Source organism: Colobus angolensis, unplaced genomic scaffold (genome assembly GCF_000951035.1).
Source record: "Colobus angolensis palliatus isolate OR3802 unplaced genomic scaffold, Cang.pa_1.0 Scaffold310, whole genome shotgun sequence".
Lineage (NCBI taxonomy): Eukaryota > Metazoa > Chordata > Mammalia > Primates > Cercopithecidae > Colobus > Colobus angolensis.
The window spans coordinates 1,879,880-1,906,354 of NW_012116378.1; the positions used below are offsets into that span (position 1 = coordinate 1,879,880).

At 40.1% G+C, this 26,475-nt stretch overlaps 1 protein-coding gene across 3 annotated transcripts in view; it reads left to right on the plus strand.

The window, feature by feature from the left end:
- ARHGAP6 (Rho GTPase activating protein 6) overlaps positions 1–26,475 on the plus strand; it is a 546,871-nt gene that overhangs the window by 469,110 nt on the left and 51,286 nt on the right. For all 3 annotated transcript variants that reach the window (XM_011950883.1, XM_011950884.1, XM_011950885.1), the window contains exons 3-4: positions 16,506–16,577; positions 25,939–26,195. In XM_011950883.1, the coding sequence (XP_011806273.1) occupies positions 16,506–16,577; positions 25,939–26,195 (329 nt within the window). The remainder of the gene's footprint in view (positions 1–16,505; positions 16,578–25,938; positions 26,196–26,475) is intronic.

Below are 26,475 nucleotides of genomic sequence, written 5' to 3' on the forward strand. Positions count from 1 at the left end.
AGAGCTCGCAGCTGCCGCGCACACCTGAACTCCGCGGCCTCTGGGGGATCCTCGTGGAGCCACTGGGACAGTGCTCAGCCCTGCGCCTAGGTCCCCCAGCAACCCCGTGTGGCCGGAAGGGCTGTGGGGTAACAGAGCTCCCCAGCCATCTCAATGGGAGTAACCTGTTGTGCCCCTGTTTCGGACAATCAAGGGTGGGCACCGCTACTAGTCTGCCTGGACGCCCAGGGGACCTCTGGTGACTCCAAGTGTCCTGCTGGGCAGCCAGGCAGGAGGGACCCACACCAACTCCCCAACCTCTGCACATATGCACAGGCCCCGGGGCCGCTCCCTGGCCCTGGGAACCACCTGGGCAGCTCCAGCTGTCGGCCCTGGCCCACCCCAGCATGCCCTCAGGGCCTCGCCCTGACTCAGGCCCCAGACAACCACGCTAGGGCCATTTCCTCACAGGTCAGCCTGGGGCAGCCCTGTGCTTCACACGTTCATCCCTGAAGGGCCTCATGCCCGCCTTCCCCGCCTCCCCACCGTGGGCACAACACCTGAGGGATACCCCACGTTGCTCGCTCAGACGACCTGCAGACGCTGGCACCACAAGGCTCCTCTGAGGGCCCGGGTCCTTGGTTCTCTTGAGAGCACCCAGCCTGCCTGCCCGCACTCCTGCTGATTGTTTGACTCAGTGCACTTGTGGGTGGTGGGCCTCTGGGGCCACGCCCCCTGCAGGCATGCCCTCCCACTAAGGGACAGCCCATGGTAGCTGTGGACTCAGGGAGAGGGTGGCGCTGAGGACCCTGTCCCCATGATATTCCAGCTCCTCATCCTGGCAAAGGAAGGACCCGGGAGTGGGGAGTGCCAGGGGACCCTGCCCTAAGGAATGGAGGCCAAGTGAACAGGGCCTAGGACCTTGCCTCCAGGCTCGTTCCAGCCACCCCTGCCCCTTTGGGTGCAATGGCCATCACCCTGCTGGTGGGGCCCAGGCTCCCTCCCATGCCCTGTGTGCTTCCAACATGCCCAGCTGCATCCTTTTTATCATTGAATTGTGCTTTTATGTTTTATCTAAGAAAATTGAAGTTGCCTTTGGAGGGTAAAAAAATATATATGTATAATGCACACACACACGTGTGTGTCTGTGTACTTAAGCAAAAGTTTTCCTTTTATATTTATAGATTAAATTGCAGAGGTATTTCTACTCTGGCATAAAATGGGCATATTTAAGCCTTTGGGTACTTTAGTTAGAGAATATTCCTAAGGCAAGAATTAAGATGTATTCATGCATCATTTCTCTTTATTATTCTGTTGTCAAGTATTATAGAAGTGTTTATCAGTTTCATTTTTATCACAAGGAATGATTTTAACCAAAAGCTTTCAAAAACCCTTTAATTTTGACCCAGCAAAATCAAACATTTATTTTAAGTTTAAGGGCGCCGAGGGCAATTTTGGTACATGGATCTATTGTGTAGTGGTGAAGTCTGGGCTTTTAGTGTTCCCATCACCTGAATAATGTACATTGTATCCTTCAAGTAATTTCTCAACACTCTCCCACCCTTCTGAGTTTCCAGTGTCTATCTTTCCACTCTCTATGTTCCTGTATAACGCATTGCTCCGTTCCCTTATAAGTGAGAACATGCAATATTTGTCTGTGTTTTACTTGTTTCACTTAAAATAATGGTCTATAGTTCCATTCGTGGTGCTGCAAATGACATGATTTCATTCTTTTTCATAGCTGAATACTATTCCATTTCACATATAAACCACATCTTCTTTATCCAATTATCTGTTGTTGGGCACCTGAATGTTGATTCCATATCTTTGCTATTGTGAGTGGTGCTGTGATAAACATATGAGTTCTGGTGTCTTTTTGATGTAATGATGTCTTTTCCTTTGGGTAGATACCCAGTGGTGGGATTGGTGGGTTGAACAGAGTGACATATGCTGGGGAAAAACATTTAGTATATAGCAGAGAGTCAACAATTTTCTTAGATAAAACATAAAAGCACAATCCATTGATAAAAAGGATGCAGCTGGGTGTGTTGGGAGCACAGAGGGAATGGGAGGGAGCCTGGGCCCCACCCACAGGGTGATGGCCATTGCACCCAAAGGGGCAGGGGTGGCTGGAACAAGCTTCCTTTGCCAGGATGAGGAGCTGGAATACCGTGGGGACAGAGGCCTCAAGGAGCCACCCTCGCTCCCTGGGTCCACAGATTCCTTGAGTGGTCCCTTAGAGGTAGGGCATGCCTGCAGGGGGCGTGACCCCACACAGCCCTGCCACCTGCAATGCACACTGAGCCGACCAATCAGCGAGGAGCATGGGCAGACGGGCTGGCTGATCTTGCAAGAACCCAGCACTCAGGCCCTCAGAGGAGCCTCGTGGTGTTAGCATCTACAGGTCCTATATAATTTTAAAATTTTTATTATATAGATTTTTTTTCTCAAAGTATGTAATTTTGTGGCTGAATTTAATTTTACCTTTGTGCATAGAAATCTATAGACAATTGTAATGCAGGGACACTTTATTAGCATGACCTAACCTTTGAAATCTTGTCTAGGTGAGTCATGAATTTAGTTCATTATCAGTCAGTTCTCTCCTAGTTGGGAAAATGCAGACACACATGGGACTCAATTAGACTGGGTCAGTGTGATATTTTCAGGGTCTCTAGTGATGTGTGAAACACACGGGGAGACTGAGATCTGAGTTTACGATCTTCTGTGTCAATAGGAGAGAAGAAAAGGACTTCTGAATAACATAACTATCCATTGCCTCACAAAATCTCTGAAAGCAGTGCTCTAGGAGTTATAGTGATGGCATCAGGAGCTGCAGTTTTGGAGGCAATTGAGAAGGAACTCCTTTCTCTGTATAGGCTCCAGAGTTCCTGAAACTTCTCCCCAATTAGAAACATACAAAATTATTACCCCTACTTACCAGTGCCATATGACCTGGGACTATTCAAGAGTAAAGGGCTAATTAAAGAAAACATGTCTAGAAAGAAACCAAAGAATGTTACCCTCAAAAGGCAACTTCAGGAATCCAACTATAACATTTTTGGGTAGATTAATATATAATACATATATATTATGGATTCTAATAATATAGTAAAACTGATGAGGTTTAGAACAAATTAGGAGACACATTCTGGGTCAGATGCCAACTGCCTCTGCAATTTTGGGCAAGGTAATTAACTACCTGGAATTACTGCTAAATTGAGGTTGGCAGGGGCACTGGGTTGTTAATTTGATCTTGAAAGCGCCATGAAGTCATGGACTATCTTCTTATCTTTATTAGGGAGCTGTTTCTTATATTTATAAGACTCCTTTACTAAGTTAAAGGTATTTTCCTTCCTCTACCATATACAATTTTTAAAAACTGTTCTCAGCTAGGCTAGGTGACTCACGCCTGTAATTCCAGCACTTTGGGAGGCCAAGTGGGTGCATGGGTCCAGGAGTTCGAGATCAGCCTGGCCAATATGGTGAAACCTGATCTCCACTAAAAATACAAAAATTAGCCGGGTGTGGTGGCGGGCGCGTGTAGTCCCAGCTACTCATGAGGCTGGAGCAGAAGAATAGCTTGAACCCAGGAGGCGGAGGTGGCAGTGAGCCAAGATTGCACCACTGCACTCCAGCCTGGGCGACAGAGTGAGACTCTGTCTCAAAACAACAACAACAACAAAACTGTTCTCATAGGCCAGGCACAGTGGCTCATGCCTGTAATCCCAGCACTTTGGGAGGCCGAGGAAAGTGGATCACAAGGTCAGGAGATTGAGACCATCCTGGCTAACACGGTGAAACCCCATCTCTACTAAAAATACAAAAAATTAGCCAGGTGTGGTGGCGGGCACCTGTAGTCCCAGCTACTCGGGAGGCTGGGGTAGGAGAATGGCGTGAACTCTGGAGGCAGAGCTTGCAGTGAGCCGAGATCGCATCACTGCACTCCAGCCTGGGCAACAGAGGAAACTCCATCTCAAAAAAAAAAAAAAAAAAAAAAAAAAAAAAAAAAAAAAAAAAAAAAAGCTGTTCTCATAATTTATCTCTATTTCTGTTTTGTATTTGAGTGAATGACACTTAATTCATCCAGATTTTTTAAAGAGTATTGCTGAACTCTCTTAAGATGAGGCTGGTTGTATCATTTATAAAATATTTACAGCAGAGCTCTGAATAATAAATGACTTCTATTCAAATAATAGACTTTTAACATTTTCAAACTCGGCTTTTCAGTAGATATCGAGGCTCTCAATCTCATTCCATTTGTGAGTCTACTTCAAAATACGTTTAATCAAATGTGTAACTTAATAGTTCTATTGATGGAAATATACTTTTTCTCTATATATGTTTTGTTTTTCATAACAATAGTAGCAAAAGATACACACCAAAATCAATTTTCTAGATTAATGTTGGAATCTCCTGGTTTCACTTTTGAAAAACCACTACTAGTCTAAAATGCATTATTACATTGTTTGTAATGATATTTAAAAGCTAGAGGAACATAAACTCCACAATAACTGTTTCATTTTTAAATTTGACCCATCTTCAGTTTGTGGAACGTGTCTGAAATTGCACAGCTGTTTTTATTTATAGTCTAACTAGGGAATTTCACTTGTGAAAGATACTATGACAAAAGAAATGTCCCTGTGTCCATTGCATTCTGTGCCATGGTTCACTTATAAGCCAACAAAATGTCAAGAAATACCATTCAAATCCTTTCAGCTACAACAAGGCTGAATTATCATTCTTTTCGTGTTCTTGCTTTTTGAGGGACTGTTATAGCAGAAGTTCACATGCAAAACAATTGCATTAATTTATGTACCATGCCTACTATTTTTAACTTAGAAAAAAAGTCAGATTCCTCTTTGGACCTCAATATTGACAACTTTCATCAGTAATAAAGGGCTGTACTGTTATTCTGTACTACCTTTACTCAGCAGGAATAACAGTCTGCACTGATGGATGCACTACAGTGATGCAAGGACTCCAGTAAACTGGCAGGCAGTGAAGAGTGTTAGGAGTAAGTATCATGAAAGTAGTGATGGATTTGCAGCGAATAGAGCCACCCATTCATCTGCCTGCCTCTGCTTAATGTATGTTGCTCAAATGCCTCTATCAAAATACTGCCCCAAATACAAAACTATACTATTGGACTGCCCTTCCTTTATAACTTTGAGGGATGGTCATTGCCACTTACTAATTGCCAAGCTCTCTTACAAAGTACATATTCAATTTATTTCCCTGCATGCAACTGTATGATGTATAGTTGTTTCCAAGAAATGATGACTAAAAGGTACTAAGTGAGAGATTCTTGTCATTTTTTCTTCAAAAAAAGTCAACTGGTTTCCTGTTCATTCCTCCCACTTAAATTGGCCATAGAAATCCCAGTGGTGACCCTCAGGTTGTCAAAGGCCTTTCTTCTTGTTGCTGTAAGGTTGGCCTGCTGATAGTAACAGATACATCCCACCCACAGTTATTTCAGGATCAAGTAGATCCATTGGGCATGGAGTGATGGTCTTTTCAAGTAAGGCTATTTTGAGAGGTAATAAAATATTCATACACTGTATTTTTCTTTTGTACTTGCTTGTTTTAAAATACAGTTCTGTACATAAATATTTTTGACAAGATGAGCAATAGATCTATTTTTCACATTATAAAACAAAATTATTATAAAGATAAGTCAAAAATGACTAAGTAAAACATTCTATTTGGTTATTAATTTTCATTGGACTTTCAAAACATTTTTCTGTATAACATATTCATATATTTTGAATTCAGCAATGTGATCAGATGTTTCATGTAAGTGGCCGGGCACAGTGGCTCACACCTGTAATCCCAGCCCTTTGGGAGGCTGAGACAGGCAGATAATTTGAGGCCAGGAGTTTGAAACAGCCTGGCCAACATGATGAAACCCCATCTCTGTCAAAAACACAGAAAAAATTAGCCAGGAATGGTGGTACACACCTGTGATCCCAGCTACTCGGTTGGCTGAGGCACAAGAATCACTTGAACCCAGGAGGCAGAGGTTGCAGTGAGCCAAGATCATGCCACTGCACTTCAGCCTGGGCAACAGAGTGAGACTCTGTCTCAAATAAAATATGTAAGTATAACATGTAAGATCAAATATAATCTTATGTGATTATCTGAATTATTTCTTTTGTCTTTACTTTTATTCTACATGGGTATTACTTCTTTTAAAGAGCTGTGTGTTCATAATAAAGGCTCCCTTTTCTACATAGTTGGTCTTCCCTTCTTCCCTTAACATTTAAAAAAAAATTCTATGAAATCTACACAATCAACATTCTTCCTTTTAAGCTACATTATTAATTTCTCCCCGACAGAATTAGTTTTTCAGCAGCTGGAAAATTGAACCAAATGATATTTAATTCTCCCAGCAGTGAGGTGAGGAAACATGCACAGAGCATTGCTGCCCAGGGAGCTCCCCCAACCCTGGCATCCAGTGTGGTTTGGGGGCATGTAGACATGGCAGACTGCATGACGGAACTTAGTTGCCAGCCCCTCCAGAGGTCAAGACTGATACAGGTGGCCCAAAGCTCCTACTGTACATCACATTGTTAGCATTAACTATCTAGCATAACTCAAAGCTCCAGGTAAACAAATACATTATTATCAGGCGGGATATTCCTAGGGCTTAGAGGTTATCTCCTGGAAGGTTGTCAAAGAGCGGACGTTTCTTTGGAAAGTACGGGGTTTGGACAACACAGATCTGCTGAGCTAACCTACTACTGCACTCTCATTCAGTTCTTTTTCTGAATTCTCTCTCTCTTCCTAAAATGTGCAGATCCTTATGGATGGATGGGAAAATCTGGGAAACACAGCACTCATTGTAAACATACCATTCCTAGAATTCGGCTCCTCTTCAACAAGCCAGGCTTTTGATCTGGGTCAAAGTCACTATGCCAGGATGACTTTTTCCTTAGAATAAATTCCTCCCAGGTGGTTCCTCCTCCCCATCTAGGTAACAAGACTCCTGGATGACCCATGGCATCCACGGAGCACACCGGAGTCTGAATCACAGCTTATTTTCTGGATTGCCCTTGGACTCAACGAATGATTCCACATCTTCCAAATTCTAGATATCCTGATATCACAATATTTTTTATCCCTGTTTCTTAATGAAAGGGTAAATGGAGGTAGAGGTGTTTCTCAACAACCTGCAACAACACATTTTTCTTTCAATTATTCAGTACTTAATTGGAAATCAAAGCCCTTTTCTAATGTATTGATAACATTGGGAATTGATGACTATTGTGTAGTTGTACTTAATCTATACCATGCTCATTCCTAACATGGGCTATGGAAGCAGCAGAGCGGCAGGTGACAACATATGCACTTTTCTCCCCCTCTGCCCAAAGCTGCTCGTGGTAACTGTCAAATGAGCAGAGGACAGGGGAAACAATAGGAATATTTTAAAACTGTGGTTTTCAGGATGGGAATATATTAATATCATACAACCTAATTGTTTCTTTACTTTGCCTATATTGTTGTATATTGCCCAAGCTTCAGAGCTGTCAGAGCAAACCTCAAAGATGAGGAACCAGCCAACAGGTAAAAAGCCAAGCAAAACAAAAACAGCCCGTTTCTCAATGACTAGGATTTTTAGTTCAATTACATTTCCTTGCCATCTAAATAGCTAGATGCAATGACCCATAGATAGAGCCAGTGTAGAAAATATTACAACCTAACATAATAATGTCTAAAGGAGTTAGTAATTGTTCTACTCGATTTGTTTCAGCCATTCTATTGGAATTCCTATTAATTGGAATTAATGGTAAATATATGGAATGTCATATAGTGAAACAAACAACCTATTTAGAACACACCAAGTTTCATGGACAAGAAGTAAGAAATCACTTTTTAAAAATCAACAACAACCAGGCCAGGTGTGGTGACTCACACCTCTAATCCTAACACTTTGGAGGCTGAGGTGGGAGGATTGCTTGAGGCCAGGAGTTCAAGACCAACCTGGCTAACATAGTGAGACCCCCCCATATCTAAAAAAAAAAAAAAAAAACAGAAAAGAAAAATAAAATCAATAATAACGAGTGTAGTAAGATCAAAGACCACTAGCTACCATCTACCCTTGGTTTAATACTCTTAAATCCTTGAGAAGGCTGGCATACATGGAGTCTCTCCAGGAAGACGTTTGAGGCAGAAAACTGGAATAGGGACAGGAAATGTGTCATTTCATCATCTGAAATGGGGACTTTATTAACTCTCCTGAGTATAAAGTCAAGAAAGAAGGTATTTTTCAGGGCTGTTTAATTAAATGTCATTCTGTTTATCAAAACAGAGAAATCTGGCAGGCATTTCTAACCATATGGGGTTTTTGGAAATATATGAGCAACATGTGATTACGTGTTTAGCTGAATATTATTTAAAATGTATGCAAAATCCTGAGAGGGCTTTTGAACTAAGTTCCTAAAATCATCCTCTGGTACATTCTATTTGTAATGCTGCTGTGTGCATAAAATTATTCCAATAGAAATAAAGCAAAGCCTCAATAAAACCAGCCCCTTTTAATGAGCTGCTGCTTGTAATTATAAATATCCATAATCATTTATTTTGACTGTAAGTAATATAACAAGGCAAAACCTATAATTTTCTAAAGTAATATAATCTATATAAAAACAAAGGTGTTTCATACTACTTATGGAAGATAAATGTATCCTGCAAGCTGAATGTTGGCAGATCAGCTTGTGCTCTTCTAAATCATCTAAATATCATCAGTGCCTTTGATTACAGCTTCATGCCCAGTGCTTTAAAAATCAAAGTTTGCTTTTAAGGAATGTAATTTAAAAACTGCTGATCATCTAAGTCTTGGGAGGTCAAGGACACTCTTATTTCCTTTATAGTAACAAATTTAATTTGATGTTTTCCAAAATAGACTTGGGTATAAATTCCACATCAATATGCTAAGCAGAGCCTCATGCAGAATATTTCTGAGTGGGATTTACTGAATATAAGATTATTTTTATGACTGGGACATTACAGATGCAATCATTAATGAATAAAAAATAAAATAAATTTAAACAACGTTCTCTAGCATGAAGTTGAAACTCAAGTCTCAATAGAGCAAGTTTCAGGAACAGGTGGGATTTCAGGTAACATGGAGAACAGCAGCTCAGATCCGCTTCTTAAAGGGGGATTCCCCCTTGACATGAGGCCAGCAACTCACTCTGCATGCAGAACATGCAACATATTTCCATGCCGGGGAGAGAAGGATGTGACCTCATTCATTCACTCATTCAGTCATTCCATTATTCATCTATCTAGTAGCTGTCAAGACTCCTAGTATGTGTTGGGCATTGTACTACATGCTAAGTATATAGAATCTCTTTTCTAAACTCAAAAAGTTGTAAGTAGGTGGTAGTAGTGGTCAGGGTAAAATACATTTGTGAAAGGAAGAAATTATAGTGACAAGTCCTATAATAGATGGCAAGTGATGTAGGATCCATAAGGAAGAAGGACAAATTATTTATAGTATAGATAGGGAAGACGTTACAACAGGAGAAGTTATCTGAGATTAGTTTGGAAGGATAAGAACAAAAAGGTACTCCAGTAGAAAATTGGGACAAAAAATAGAAAAATGGGGCATTTTAGTCTGGGAGTCATAAAAGGTGGGGTATACTTGGAAAGAATAAACTTTTTGTAGAACTATAAGAGATTTCAGGGTCTGTGTGAGTTATAGTTTCAGGAGATAAAGTCGAAGATTTTTTGGGTACAATATCTTGAGGTATATTATAAGCCAAGAGAGAATATAGGTTTTATTTTTGCAGGTCAGTGGTTCTCAATCGGGGGCAACTTTGTGCTCCCTCCCGGGGATACTTGGCAAGGTCTATATTTTTCTGTTACAACTGGGGAGGGGGGCAGGCTACTGGCATCTGGTGGATGGAGACCAGGGATCCACTAAGCATCCTACACTGTATAGGACAGTCCCCACGGCAAAGACTCTGCCCCAAATGTTGACAGTGCTAGAGTGAATAACCTTGCTCTAGATAATGGAGAGTAACTGAAAGATTTTACATATGGGAGAGAAGTAAAGAAGTACTTTCTAGGAAAGTGATGCAACACCTTCTAGGAGGTTTGCCACATCATGATGGTCATCAAAATGCTGGGTGTCAATAAGAGAAACAATATTCGCCTGCAGGGAGAAAGATCAACTAACTTCTTGAGCATCTACTCTGTGCTGGACAGTCAATGTGTTATACCAATCTCCCCATGACGTTGGCAACTGCTACTTTCTGCAGCAATGGGGACTATCAGATGAAATAGGATGAGACTAGAGGCTGGGAGACCATATAGATCAGTGTTCACTCTCACATGGAAACAGTGGAGGTCTGGACTGTAGCAGCGTCCATGGAGATGGAGATGTCAGAGCAAAGAGGAAGGTCAAATCAAAAGGAGTTCTTTACCAATTACATGTGAGAAGGGTTTAGCCACCAAATGGAAGGTTTACAGAATGACTTCGACATGGCTGGTTCGGAAGAGTGGGTAGCTGGAGAGACTGTAAAAGGAAGTCTCAGAGGGCAGGTATAGGGCTACCCACAGTTGTGACCTTTGAGGTGCCCATGGGAGGTTCAGATGTAGATGCCTGGTAAGCAAAGGGAAAAATAAGTCTCCAGTTGTAAAGAGACCTCAAACAGAGATGTGTTTAAGAGTTTGCAACATCACGATGGTCATCAAAACACTGGGTGTCATTAAGAGAAACAATATTTGCCTGCAGGGAGAAAGATCAACTAATTTATTGAGCATCTATTCTGTGCTGGACAGTCAATATGTTATCATCTCAGTCTCCCCATGATGTTGCAAGGAGACTGAATGCAGACAGGCCCAGGAAGGCGCTCAAAGTCAGGCAGCCATTCAGAGGCAGAGCCAAGCTTGGAACAGTGTCTCATCAAAACCGATCCCCATCCATTCATTCTTTCAATATTATTTATAAAGTGAATTGCTGTATGGAGAGAAGAAGTCACAGAACAGGTTGAGAAAGAAGACCCTGAGACAGGAAAAGAAAAAGTGAAGAATGATGTCATCAAGTCCAAAGGAAGGAAGAACTTCAAGTAAATTTTCAGTTATCAATTGTAAAAAGACTCAGAGTCAGACCAGAGGATGTTTCTGCCATAAATTGCTATCCAAATGATACCAAGTCATGCACACACACACGGAGTTTATATCAGAGTTAGAATGTGTACACTGCATTAGACATCATCAGGGACTTGCTGTAGTGCAAGGAGCAAAAAACAGACAATAATTTGATGAAAAGTACTTAGAGTTTGAAGAAGTAGAGCCAGGAAGAACAGAAGGAAGGTAGGGTGGTTGCTAAAGGGAAGATATTTTACAGATGAAGATTCAGATTTGAGCGTAGATGTAGGCTGAAGGACTTGAGTTGAAACACCAAAGTTTGAGTATGTAGGAGTGAGGGTCTAAATGAGAGAATGAAGGAGTTGGCCTTGGTGTGGAGAAGGGTCCACCATTTCTTTAAAATAGTGGTCTTCAATCTTGTTGGGCCAGTAGACTCTCTTAAGAGCCTCGTGAAAGTTTTAGATGTCGCCCCAGAAAAACATCTGTAAACATTTACAAAACTGGGTATGATCTTAGGGAGTTCTGCTAAAATCTCCGAAGCTTGAAATGTAACAGGCTCTCCTTGAGAGTGAAGAGGTGCTATTAATGTTATTATAGAAGACAACAGACTCCATCTAAGCTTCAAGCAATCCCAGACTGGTGAATTGGAAGTGGCTGGAGAATGGGATGAGCTGAATTTCCTCTGTGCTGGCATTGATTATTGAGGCGTGACTGAATCACAGTAAGAGTTCCTCTGAAAAGAGCAGTTTGAGTTTGTTAGGAAAATGGTGCTCTGGAAATTGATTTCTTTCAAACAATTCAACCCTGTAAAATCCTTGCTAAATTGACAGCTGCATAACCTCAAAATGCATTCTGCTGCATTTTGAACAGAGTAATACAGAGGACCTGCTTTGATACTGGATAGTCCTGTGAGCAAGTTCTGAATTTATCATCTCACATCTCCTGCCCATATACAAGTTACTTACTCTGTCCTAATCTGTCTCCTTATCTGTAAAATGGAAAGAATAATATTGGCTTCATAGAATTGCTGTGAGGATGTAATAAGATTATGGATACTAAGCACTTAGCTTATAGTACTTACTCAATAAACACTGACTATTTATTACTACTGTGTGCTGTATCACAGGGAAGTTGTGGTGGCCAGATGAGATCATTTGCATTCAGACATTTAGAGAAGTTAAACACTTAAGAACTGTCTTCCAAAGGACTTTGTTGCGAGTTTTCAGGCCCATTCCGTGAATTTAACTAACTCTCAGATTAGTACACTTCTGCAAAAATGATGAGGTCTTTTGTTATTGTTTTTATTGAGGAATAACATATATAGTGATGTACATAAATATGAGTGTGCACAGCTCAATAGGTTTTTAATATGTGAATGGCATGTTACTACCAACCACATCAAGATATAGAACGTGCTCAGCACCCCGGAAGATTCCCTCATACCCTCTTTCAGGTAGTATTTATTCCCCAAAGGTAACCTTACTCTTCCTTCTGTCACCTAAACAAATCTTTCCTTGGACAATATTTTTATTATTATCTCTAGAATTAATTGTAATATGGAAAATACCAGTTTATAAGCCTCATTCTCTGAATATGATCACTTTAAAATTAGGAGATATGTACTTCATTGTTTAGACCCAACCCAAAAGCTCCATCTGACTTCCTGGCTTTGGACAGTGCTGACATGTCCTCAGGGCATGCCCTGCGCTGGGCTATTCACTTGGAAGGAGACAAACGCCTAGGAAGCCTGGTTTCACCCTCAGAGAGCTAGTCTAATGAGAGAAAGAAGCCTTAAAATGGAACACCATCTCTAACAGCAAATGAATCCATAAAAAGCATGTCTCAGGGAGCAGTCTCATGTTTTCTTGTTTTCAACCCTCCTGAAGACACTGTTTGGTATTGGTATTTCCCAAGAGGATGCCCAGATTAACCACCTCCCACACAGTTGGGTCCTTTGCTTTAGGGTCACTAGGACGGGGAAAGCTTGCTGCCTTGCCGTCTGCTATTGTGTCACAGGTGTCTGTGAGGTCTCTCAGGTAGGTCATGATTTCCTCTGGACACATTAATGAGGACTTCCACGGTTCCTAGTGAAAAGAGGACAAAGGGTGGCCAATCCCTATGTGCTTGTTCCAAGATGTATTTTATCAGGACATGCTACCCAAGTTCTTCCTGCAGGTCACTGTTGTCTGAAGACAGTGCACACACTGGGAGCAGTTAGCAAGCACGTACTCATCACCATATGCACCATGAAAACACTTATGTGCAGTATTGGTAGTTGTGGAGCTTGCATTTCTTTAAAAGACAGAATGGCATTTAATCACACTAATTGCCATCCAAGGAGCTGGTGGAACATAAACTGTTCTGTGTGGTTGCAGGCACATAAGCCTCTTGAGCAAGTTTTCTGTGCTTTATGAGAACAAAAGATGAGACATTTTATTCTTCAAAAATGGGGGACTCCAAGACAAACCACAGATTAATCACAAAGGAGAAGAGGAATAAGCAGTTTCACCGTGCATCTCTGGTCATTTTGCTGAGGATTTTAAAAGAGAAAATGGTGTGCTAACGCAATGCTTCATTTCACATTATTGCACGTCATCCATCATTTTGTATAGTTACCTATTCATAACATTCACCTCTATCTAATTAAGTGAAAAATTTTTGTTGTAAGTAATTAAGTATTTTTTAATAGGCCAGCATTCTCAAAGATCATACTTTGCCTATAAGGGGACTTCAAGGTGTTGTCTGGAGTTTTGGAGTTTAAGGTATATATTATCCTTGTGGGATTATGTAAACTCTCATATTTGTGGGAATATAAATGAGCAAAACTATTTTGAAAAGCTTGATTTTACCAAATAAAGTCTGAAATTGCATATACACAGATCCAGCAATGCAACTTTTACATATACCCTGGAGTGGTGGTTCCAGACTTTAATGTGAACCAGACTTCAATGTGCACCATAATCCCTTAGAGGGTGTATTCAAACACACATTGCTGAGTGACACCCCAGAGTTCCAGATTTAGCATATCTGGAGTGGGACCATAGACAGTTTGTACCTCTAGCAGGTTCCCAGGTGATACTGATGCTGCTGGTCCCAGAACTACACTTTAAGAACCACTGTCTCAGGGAGACTTGTATACATACATGCTTGTAAGAAGACATGAGCAAAATTTTTCAAACTTTATTGTTCCTAATAACCCCAAGTTAGAAACAACTCAAATACCATCAACAGTTCAATGAGGAAATGAACTGTGGTATATTCATACCAAAAACCCCTACTATATAGCAATCAAGAGGAATGATCTACAGCTACCTGCCTCAACAGGATGAATCTCATGAAGTGTTGGTGAACAAAATAAACAAGGCAAGAAACAGTATCCATAATATGATTCCATCTGTTTGCATCCCAAAACAGGAAAAACAAAATCATATTCTTTATAAATGCATGAATAGATGGTAAAACTATAAATAAAATCTGATAAGTCATCATTGCAAAAGTCACACTAGTAATTATCTGGGGCTAGGAAGAGGGAAGAATACAGGTGGTTTCTCAGGTACTAGCAATAGTCTACATCTTAACTTGGCTTAACTTGGCTATTAGATATGTTGGAGTTGGACTTATGGTTATTATTTAGACAGAACATTTATATTTATACACATCTACATAGAATACATCTCATAAGTTTTTTAAAAGTTTTTAAGAATCATTCTATCTTTTAAAAATAATGTCCTCTATCTGGTATGTATTCTGACTCTTTGACAGCTTGTTTGAATTTTAGGATATTCCCATTGTTTATGAAAAATTAAATCTCTTAAGCTTTAATAGATGGTTTAATTATTCTGCTGGGTCAACTATTTAAATGAAAGAATTTTTGTTACTGTCAAATACATTTGAGATATGGACTAGCTATGAACAAAGTGTTACAGAGTAAAAGACCTGTAAGGCCTAATTGGAGAACAGATTAGATCTTGTACAGTTAGTATGTTTACGATCTGTGTAATAAGTCATGGCAGGCCCTAGTAGATCATCTTTTAGATGTTCATATCTATGAACATATACATAATGGAAGAGACTGATGGCTGTTGCCATCAATTACATTACAACTGATTTAGATAATTTCCCCTATACAAATTGCGTGACTACAAGAATGAAGATTCTTATGAACTATTTTCTTTTGGTGGCAGGAGAGTCATTTTTGAAATCTTTGAAAAGAAGGAAGGATTGAATGTGCCTGTTGATTATATTGTGATATTCTTTTGCCTCCAAAAAATGAGGAGTTGGGGACATCTGCAACTCTGTGAGGATACCAGGAATGCTCACTTCTGTTTCATAATGCTTACTCTGTTTTATCCTGATACTATAGTCTTGCTTTTAAATGTATTGGACTGAATCTCTTTCTTTACATTTTTAGTGTGTCCTGTGCAAACAATTCTTAATCATTTTTTTTTTCACCATACATTTCCTTGTGGCATGGTCTACATGTCCCCTATTTGATGACAGTGTGGATTCTGAATTTGCACCTCCCACATGCTAAATTGACAGCTGCATAACCTCAAAATGCATTCTGGCAATGATGAATGTCAATATTTTATGATGACAGCCCAGGAATTTGATTGCAGCTGCCCAGTGATATGAGTGGTATCTTTATTATTTGGTGAGTTAAACAGACACATTAAGTACATTTGTTGCAAATACTAGACTGTAAAAGAATGTATTTCTTACTTATTATAGTGAACAATGAGAAACAACCAAAATGTTCATCAATGGAGGAATGGTTAACTCAATTACAGTATAGCTATACCATGGAACTCCCCACAAAGAAAGTAGCCTGACCTGTGTCAGGCTCCCTGTGAAGAGCTTTATATGTGTTGTTTCATTTCATTCTCACAACAACCTTGTGAAATTCCCATTTTATAAATGAGGACACAAAGACTTGTCCAAAATCACATAGTAAATTGTGCAGCAACAGTTAGACCTAAGTTCTATGGACTTCCAAATCCATTTTCTTATCCAGTTGTACTCTCCTAGCTCATGAATGTCAAAGCTATATATGCTGTTAATTCTCTTCTCATGGAGATTTGGTTCAAGATGAACATTAAGTTATGTAACCAGAGAGAAGAGGAAGAGACTTAGATAATAGTAAAATTACACCTATCTAAATGTCAAAGCTAAATTACTTCCAAAGGAGGTAAGTTTCCTATACATTCCATGACTGAAAGGAAATTCAAGAATATACACCAAAATTCTGGTGATATGTGCTATCCAAGTCAGGATTTTCATGTATTCTCAGAGCTGTTACTCGTTTAAAATGTCAAATTATAAGTGAAGTAAGAGAAAAGCCATACTTTTGCACAAATGTAATTATTGATACTGTAAAATATCACTTCTATGTTTATCTTTATAACTTCTCCTCCTTTTAATATTTACAGATGGACAAAAGAGAAAGAAATCTTTAAGAAAGAAACTGGATTCACTAGGAAAGGAGAAAAACAAAGACAAAGGTAAAAGATAAAGTAACTAATGTAAATGCATCTTCCATGGAGCATAATGGTTACATTTGGTTATTGAATTGCGTAGATATACATGGTTCAGCTCTGTTATGAAAACTGGATTTCCACAATGGAATGTCATTAAGGGCTGTTTTGGTCTACTCTTCTGTGTTTGAGCAACCCTGTACTGAACCGATGAATTCAGCTGGTTTGAGGAGAGTGCGACCTCAGCCAAGTTTATGGTTCCAATTATTATTTTGACCAATCAGCTATACATAAAGAGGATCTGGGTTGAGAAGCCATGGACAGCATCTCTAACGCTAACCAGCTGTCTGGCAAATCCAGACAGGCAAGGTTAGTTGAATGAGAGTTTGAATTCACCTACCGTGACTACTGGAAAGAAACAGTCTCATCCTCATGGGTTACTGAAGATAGGCCATTCTCAGCATTTTTTTTTTTCACCCAGTTGAAAAATATTTATTTGTAACCAATCTGAATGCTTATGTTTTACTTTGTTACATTGCCTCAGCCAAGACAGGTTAAAGCAAATGCCCTTAATATTTTGGGGGTCACAGAGCCCTTTAAGAATCATTGACAATGATGATGCTCTATCAAAGGCCTGAAACTCACCCAGTGCCCACCCTGCCACCCCCTACATTAAAAATTCCCAGATTAGATATTCACTGAAGTATTTTCCTTTTTAAAAATCCAGGAACGTTACGGAATTGTCAGTGGCTATTAGTCTTTTATCGTTTTCTTTTTTTTTTTTTTTTCTTGAGGTGGAGTCTTGCTTTGTCACCCAGGCTGGAGTACAGTGGCGCAATCTCGGCTCACTGCAACCTCCACCTCCTGGGTTCACACCATTCTCCTGCCTTAGCCTCCTAAGTAGCTGGGACTACAGGCGCCTGCCACCACACCTGGCTACTTTTTTTTGGGTTGGGGGGGGTTTGTTTGTTTGTTTTTGTATTTTTACTAAAGACAGGGTTTCACTGTGTTAGCTAGAATGGTCTCGAGCTCCTGACCTCGTGATCCGCCCACCTTGGCCTCCCAAAGTGCTGAGATTACAGGCTTGAGCCACCCCGCCCGGCCTAGTATTTTTTTTAAACTCTTGTTTTAGGTTCAGGGGTACATGTGCATGTTTGTTAAACAGGTAAATTTTGTGTTGCAAGGGTTTGTTGTACAGATTATTTCATCACCCAGCTAATCACCATTGTACCCAACAGATGGTTTTTCAGTTCTCACTTTCCTCCCACCCTCTACCCTCAAGTAAGCCCCAGTGTGTCTTCTTCCCTTCTTTGTGTCCATATCAACATGTTTAGGTCCCACTTGTAAGTGCATTCTCAGCACTTTTTTTTTTTTTGTACAACAAAATTTATTTTTTAAAATATATATAAATGAGATATAATGGTTGAACATGAGAGGGCGTTTTTTTTATTATACTTTAAGTTCTAGGGTACATGTGCATAACGTGCAGGTTACACATGTATACATGTGCCATGTTGGTGTGCTGCACCCATTAACTCATCCTTTACATTAGGTATATCTCCTAATGCTATCCCTCCCCCCTACCCCCTCCCCACAATAGGACCTGGTGTGTGATGTTCCCCTTCCTGTGTCCAAGTGATCTCATTGTTCAATTCCCACCTATGAGTGAGAACACGCGGTATTTGGTTTTCTGTTCTTGCAAAAGTTTTCTGAGAAAGATGGTTTCCAGCTGCATCCATGTCCCTACAAAGGACACAAACTCATCCTTTTTTATGGCTGCATAGTATTCCATGGTGTATAAGTGCCACAATTTCTTAATCCAGTCTGTCACTGATGGACATTTGGGTTGATTCCAAGTCTTTGCTATTGTGAATAGTGTTGCAATAAACATACGTGTGCATGTGTCTTTATAGCAGCATGACTTATAATCCTTTGGGTATATCCCCAGTAATGGGACAGCTGGGTCAAATGGTATTTCTAGTTCTAGATCCTTGAGGAATCGCCACACTGTTTTCCACAGTGGTTGAACTAGTTTACAATCCCACCAACAGTGTAAAACTGTTCCTATTTCTCCTCATCCTCTCCAGCACCTGTTGTTTCCTGATTTTTTAATGATTGCCATTCTAACTGGTGTGAGATGGTATCTCATTGTGGTTTTGATATGCATTTCTCTGACGGCGAGTGATGATGAGCATTTTTTCATGTGTCTGTTGACTGTATGAATGTCTTCTTTTGAGAAGTATCTGTTCATATTCTTTGCCCACTTTTTGATGGGGTTGTTTTTTTCTTGTAAATTTGATTGAGTTCTTTATAGGTTCTGGATATTAGCCCTTTGTCAGATGAGTAGATTGCAAAAATTTTCTCCTATTCTGTAGGTTGCCTGTTCCCTCTGATGGTAGTTTCTTTTGCTGTGCAGAAGCGCTACCTGACTTCAAACTATACTACAAGGCTACAGTAACCAAAACAGCATGGTACTGGTACCAAAACAGAGATATAGACCAATGGAACAGAACAGAGCCCTCAGAAAGAGTACCACACATCTACAGCCATCTGATCTTTGACAAACCTGACAAAAACAAGAAATGGGGAAAGAATTCCCTATTTAATAAATGGTGCTGGGAAAATTGGCTAGCCATAAGTAGAAAGCTGAAACTGGATCCTTTCCTTGCTCCTTATACGAAAATTAATTCAAGATGGATTAGAGACTTAAATGTTAGACCTAAAACCATAAAAACCCTAGAAGAAAACCTAGGTAATACTATTCAGGACATAGGCATGGGCAAGGACTTCATGTCTAAAACACCAAAAGCAACGGCAACAAAAGCCAAAATTGACAAATGCATTCTCAGCATTTTTATGTTAGATCACAGTATACTACTCATCTTTTGCTTCGTATGTTTTGGGAATTGTTTACTCTCATCATACTGTTTTGTGTCCCCTTGTGTGTCTATTTAGGGAACTAAAACTGTAGCCACTCTCTCAGAGGTATTTATGGTCATTTAAAACTGATATTCTTTGAGCCCACATAATAGACACTTGAGCCCCATTGATGCAGTCCAATTTTTTGTGCCTTTTTTTTTTTTTCAAGACAGAGTCTTGTTCTGTCACCCAGGCTGGAGTGCATTGGCACAATCTCGGCTCACTGCAACCTCCACCTCCTGGGTTCAAGCAATTCTCCTGCCTCAGCCTCCCAAGTAGCTGGGATTACAGGCACGCACCACCATGCCCAGCTAATTCACCATGCTGGCCAGGCTGGTCTTGAACTCTTGATCTCGTGATCCGCCTGCCTCGGCCTCCCAAAGTGCTGGGATTATAGGCGTGAGCCACCGCACTTTTTGCTGCTTATTTTTATGGTCTGTTATGAAGTGGTTGCTAAATGGTACCATGTATGCATTTATTTTCATTTTATGTGACACAGTCAATGAGTGTTGAATGAGAACAGCCATACACATCTCATCTTGGAGTCCTTTTATATAATGATATAATTTCTGCCTTAAAAGTAATGGAAGGCGATGAAACCAAGGGTATTAAAAAGTGGATTGGGATCAGTATTGGACAAGAGCTAGCTATTGATCTCAGTCTCTACACCTATATCTTGAGCAGTCATGACATTTGGTTCTTTAGACTAAAAAAAGTGAAGAATTCTAAAGAATAGAAAACCATTGTTTTACTTCCTTGGGAGTGAGGTTTCTCAACCTTGCTACTATTGTCATTTTAGACTGGATAATTATCTGGAGAAGGGGCTAGCCTGTGGATTGTGAGATGTTTAGCAGCATCCCTGGCCTCTACTCATTAGATGGCCGTAACACCACCCTCAACCCAAATATCTTCAGACATTTCAAATGTTTACCTCAAATTGGAAAAAAGAAGGTGAAAGTGTCAGTGATCCCCACCCCTGACTACACAATAGAATCAACTTGTGGACCTTTAAAAAGTCCAAGACCCCCACCCCAGTGAGTCTGAGTTGATTGTTCTGCAGGGATACCTCAGGCATGGGTGTTTTTAAGAGCATCTAATGTGCAACTTCTAGGATGAGAACTCTGATCCATATTAACTAGGATACTCACCAGGGCACGTTCTGTCACAGCAGAATCTACTGCTGGAATAAGGAAGGCTAAGGGTTGTCCAGCTACCTATTATAGTCTGATAAATTGTTTATATTTAATTGTTGATATGTTTGTGCCCTTATTTTTGTAATGACCTAAATATTAATAACCAGCATTGCTCTTTTAAACTAGAGTTTTTGCTCATTCTATTCCTGCAGTAGAGCACTTTTACGTCTCCAGATTAGAGCAATTTTCCATGTGTATAGAGCATATTAAAGGGATCACTGAGGTTGGTATTAGTAATGTATTCTCTTTTAAACTTGGTTTATTCTAGGGTGATGATATTGATATTGGGATTTAAATACATCTAATCTGGACTTTAGGTGATTTTTCAGAAAGTGTCCATTTGGCTAGACTAAGCAGAGTGTGCATTCAACAGAATGATGAGATGTTCCCTCAACAGAAGGAGATGTATGTTTGCTTACATGTATTATATATACAAAGCAGCAGGAAGCAAGAATTTGAATTAAAATGGAAGGACGGGCCAGGGAAGTAATCGAACAATACATACTGGGCCATTATAGATTTTTTAAACTAAATCATATTTACATGGGCTTAGTGAAAACTGAAATGATCTATACTGCCTCAAAGGTAGCTAAGTGGGAAGAGGAAGGCAGGTCCTGGTGGTTCCAAAGAAAAGACGTATCACCCACCCAACTAAGGGGGAAATATCAGGCTTCGTGCCAAAAAAAAAAAAAAATTAAGTAGCTTTAATGTTTAAAAACAAAGTAACCTAGGCTTAAGTGAAGGTTAATTACATGGCATCTTTTCAGAACTTAAAGCCCTGTCCATGTCAACACTGGGAGTCATTGCATGGATGTCCTGGGAACCAGGGTGTGAGGAGGAGTGGTGGGGGGGCGGTGCCAGTCTGGCACAGATGTAATCTATTCACATAATTTCCTTCCAGTTGGATATTAGCATTTGGGTTTGTAACAGCTGCACATGTGAAAAATGGTCATTTGAAACCAAGAGTAAAAGAAGGAAAACAGGAAACTAAATGATCTCCTGAGTTAGGTAATCTAAAAATAAACAGAAGCAGCCTTTTAGAATCGAATTGCTCTCCCAATAGTGATTCATAAATGGTTGATATGCTACCATATTAATTGATTTCATCAGAATGAATCATGTCCTGTATGTTATTTAATTGCCTTGATATATAGCGGATCATGTGACACTCCTATGTTCCCCATGCCACTTAAGCAGTGCCCATGTGACTTTTGATTTACATATGGAAACTAATTCGAGATTGACACTAATCAGAAAACATATTTTCATACAGAATAATTCCAAGTCCTTAATTTCTCTTAGTTATATTTCTTGACAACCAAAAGAGTTTTTAAAATTTTCAGAACTTCCGAAAATTTCTTTCTGCGTCAAAAGTAATTTTAAAAATAGCTACTTTGTTTTATTAATGGGCTTCCTAAACTGAGCACATGGGGAATAGGTTTTACTGTGATGTAACTCTGGGAGATTGTACCCCCAACAACCCCTGCCAGGATATTTTCAGATTATGCCATATATGTATCCACATACATATGTGTATCTGGAAAGAGAACTGAATCTGGAAAGAGTTCAGTTCTGGCACCGTTCTTTATGGTGAAATCATATTGTATCATGTTTTATTTTCCTCACTATCTAGGTATGTCACTGTATGTGAGCTGTGAAGTAACACTAGATACAAATAGCTCATACAACTTTTAATTTTGCTCCATATTAAACAGCAGAACAGTCAAGTTATCAGATATCACTATGCAGAAATTATCAAAGAACATATATTGAATGTTGTCATTGAGTGGTAGTACTTCTAGGATAAGAAGAGAGGAAAGAACCAGGGAGTGTGTGGTTTCTGAGAAGGTTAGGAAGGGGCCAGCTCACACAGTACTGGGCCACAGCATGACTTTTGATTTGGAAGTTCAGGAGAAAGATAATGGTACCTTAGAGTAGGGTGGGAGTGATGGTGGAAGTGGAGAGAAGTGAATGGAAAAAAGAGATAATGTGAAAGTGACATGATAAAGATTTGATGATGGAGTGAAAATGGGATGTAAGAAGGAGTGAAGTATCAAGGATGACTCTCAGATTTCTGGTTCTCCCACATGAAGAACAGGCAAACTTTTGGAAATCTGAGTAAGACCTTGTAAGGGAAGACAAAGAGTAAGAAATGCCTTTGGGACATCCAGATAAGAAGGTGGAAGAAGTGGTTAGTGCTCAAAGAAGGTGTCTGAGCTAGAGGTAGCAATAAGATGTGAAATGTGTATGGATTTAAGTTTAAGTTATGGGTATCGTGCTGTTACTTACATAGAGAGACAACAGTGATGAGGAGGGTTAAGATTGAGCTCTGAGGACCTTCCACATTGAAAACCCAGGTAGAAGATGATAAGCCAGAAAAAGGGGCAAGAATGTAGCCAGAGAGGTAGAGAAAAACCCAGTTAGTATATCCAGGATGCAAAGGACAGGGAGCATTTCAGGAAATGGCCATCAGGGTTAAAGGATGACAAAAGGGCAAATGAAACAGAGCTGTCAAAAACACTGAATTTAATGACCCTGAAGACAGCAATGACTTAGAGGGAGCTGCTTTAGAATCTAATGGAGGGATCAACTAGACAGGATGAAGTGAGGAAAGAGTGGTAGGTGAGAAAGTTATAGGCCAGAAAGTAAAGGGAACACTTTAGGGAATTTTAACTGTGGCAAAAGGAGAGGGGGTAAACCATGGAGAAAAGAAAAGAGTGGGTTGAGGGTTATTTATTTTTTTAAGAAGTAGCTGCTTGAATATATGTAGTAAAAAAATAGTAGAAAAAAAGAGGTTGAAGATCCAGGCACAAGAAGATGTAATTTATAGCAGGGGTGGCCCACCAGCTGTCTTTGTAAATAAAGCTTTACTAGAACACAGCCATGCCCATTTATTTACTTACTGTCTGTGGCTGCTTTCCTGCTAGACTGGCAGGTTGAGTAGCTACCACAAAGACTGTGCAGCCTGCCAACAGGGCGGAGGCTGGAGTGAGGCAAATTGAGCACCTAGGCCATAGAATTGAAGGAAATGCTCAGTCTGCACGCTGACTCTGCACTTGCCCCATGCTGAATGCGAGCACCCTATCATTTTGCATCCTAGCCATTCTAAGCCCCAGCCATATCCACAAAGCCTAAAATATTTGCTATCTGGCCCTTTACAGAAAATAATTGCTGAACCCTATTTATACTCTAAGAGTATTAGGATAATATTTTTGAGCTCTTGAGTGCAGTATACCATTATCCATGGTTTAAACTTATCCATAGTTGAATGGCAGGTGGGAGAGCATGGGAACCAGGGAGAGGCAGAAAGGCTGGCAGGATGCCAAGTCACACCTACATATCATGCAAAGGGAGGTGGTGTAGGGCACAGGTACAGCAGGTGTGAAGAGTTGGAGCCTTTGCATCTGCTGGTTGCTCTTCTCCTGAAACAAGGCAGAATTATTTGCTGGTGGGGAGGATCTGCACCAGAGGTATAAGAAGTCTCTAAACTAGTCTGGTTGGTTTTCCTTAGATGGAAAAAATGACTGGGAAAGGGCTCAGTAGTCTCCATCTTATAGTAAATCCCTGCCATGCATATGCCCACCTGAGCAGATGTGTCACTTGTACATTTATCAATGTTCTTTTCACTCTTATTATCCCCTCTATTTCTGTTATTTCATGTAGTTGTCAGCCTTACCATTCATGTTTCCAGACTTTTCCAACCTTTTAAAAGTAATATTTGATCATTTCTACAGACAAGTTTATATCTGTGTGTGTGTGTGTGTGTGTGTGTGTGTGTGCGCGCGCATGCATCTCCTCAGGGTACATAACAGGAGGTCTGGTACTATCCCCCTTGGTTTCTAATTTTGCTAGTAGTAGACACAGCCTATTATCAATAGTGAGAATTATACCTCACTACACTGTCTAAATTGATCACTCAAAGGAGAAGTACCTAATTATTTTTTATTACAATGTATCTATCACCTAGCTTTTTGCTAAAGAATGGCAAGCATCCTCTGAAAATCCCGAAATACTAAAATTTCGATTTTTTACTTCAAAACAAATTGCATGCTTTGATAGAACCAGAAGTGCAGGCTTTTCAAGTAACATTTCTCCTTTTAATGTAGACTTGGTCATTAGCGCAGTGATGTTCGAAATGTTGCCATGAATCAAGGAGGAAAACTGTTTAAAGTATCTTTCTACCTAATTTAATGTTAGCTTTTTCTTTCAAAGAACAACCAACCTTAGAATTATTTTCCCTTGATCATTTTAGTTTTATTCATAGGGCTTCTAAAAACAATGGAGAGGTTAGATTCCAACTTACTGCTGCTAGGAGACCTAATTTGTAGTCTAAAAAGAATAATACATCTGATTACATCATTAGTGCCTTTCAGCATGAATCTAAAATATTGCCAATAAAACCCCTGGCCCTAAGGATCCAAAGTATGTGTATACAAACAGATTTATGACAGAAATTCAGAAAGGAAATCTATGTATGTCTCCAAATAAAGCCATCAATTTCGGCACTATGCCCCTTTCCCCAAATTCTCCTTATTAAAGGATTTAACAAATTGTTTCCTGGGCCTCCCACGAGATATTTAGTGGCTGAGTCCACTCTGCATGTGGCCAGTAAAATGGCTTGAGTATAGATCACGAGAGTGACAGCCCCAACCTAGCTGGCTGGAAATAGAATGTGGAGATGAGGAACACAACGAAAACAGAGCAGACTCCTTCCCAAGCAGTTCCCAAGCTGCTCTTCTGCCTGTCAGGTTATCATTTCATATGCTAACTCTTGCTGGGAACCTCAAAGTGTATTCAGTTGACTAAATTTCAGCCTTAGCTTCATGCATCTCTCTATTATAACACCTAATAGTCAGTCTAGAAATGATTTGCTTTTCTGATTATCCACTTCTTCACCCCAACCCATACTCTGAACACCTCAGGAGAAAGGATTGTATCTTTTATAAGCTTTGCGCTTCCCATTGCCTAGCTTGTTGTGGCACGTAGTGCGCAATCAATAAATGCCTGTTGAATGAATGTATAGACTTGAGACATGGAGAAAAACTAGAGACCTAGATGTCTAAGATGTGTGTTTATAAATACTAGTTTTCTTTATTGAAATGGAAACGGACCATTCTGATTAACACAAATGTCACCTTTTTATTTTGATCGATGAGTCAATTCTTCAGAAAACATTCCTTTGAACATGTCTGTCCTTACTTAGGTCTGAAACATAAATGAGAGTGTTCACTGCTCCAGTCAGTCTCTGAAAGTGAATGTCTGTTTTTTGATTCCAGAATTCATCCCGCAGGCATTTGGAATGCCCTTATCCCAAGTCATTGCAAATGACAGGGCCTATAAACTCAAGCAGGACTTGCAGAGGGATGAGCAGAAAGATGCATCTGACTTTGTGGCTTCCCTCCTCCCATTTGGAAATAAAAGACAAAACAAAGAACTCTCAAGCAGTAACTCATCTCTCAGCTCAACCTCAGAAACACCGAATGAGTCAACGTCCCCAAACACCCCGGAACCGGCTCCTCGGGCTAGGAGGAGGGTGAGGTGGCCAGTATTTGCTCTGACACCAGTGCTAGGAAAACTGAAGATGTACAGTTATTCTTTGACTTTTTGTTCATGTGAAAACTGGATATGTAGTTGGTGTTCAGGTGTCTGTCAACAAACTCCATTAATGAAGAATGTGCACTGGGCATGTGGCACCTTGCATAGCCTCAGACTTTGTCCTGACTCCTCTTGAAGCTGTTGGTGTCCCTCCTTTGTCACATCTGTGCTGCATGCTCTCCTAAACATTCGACAATATCACCATTGATTCTGGTCTC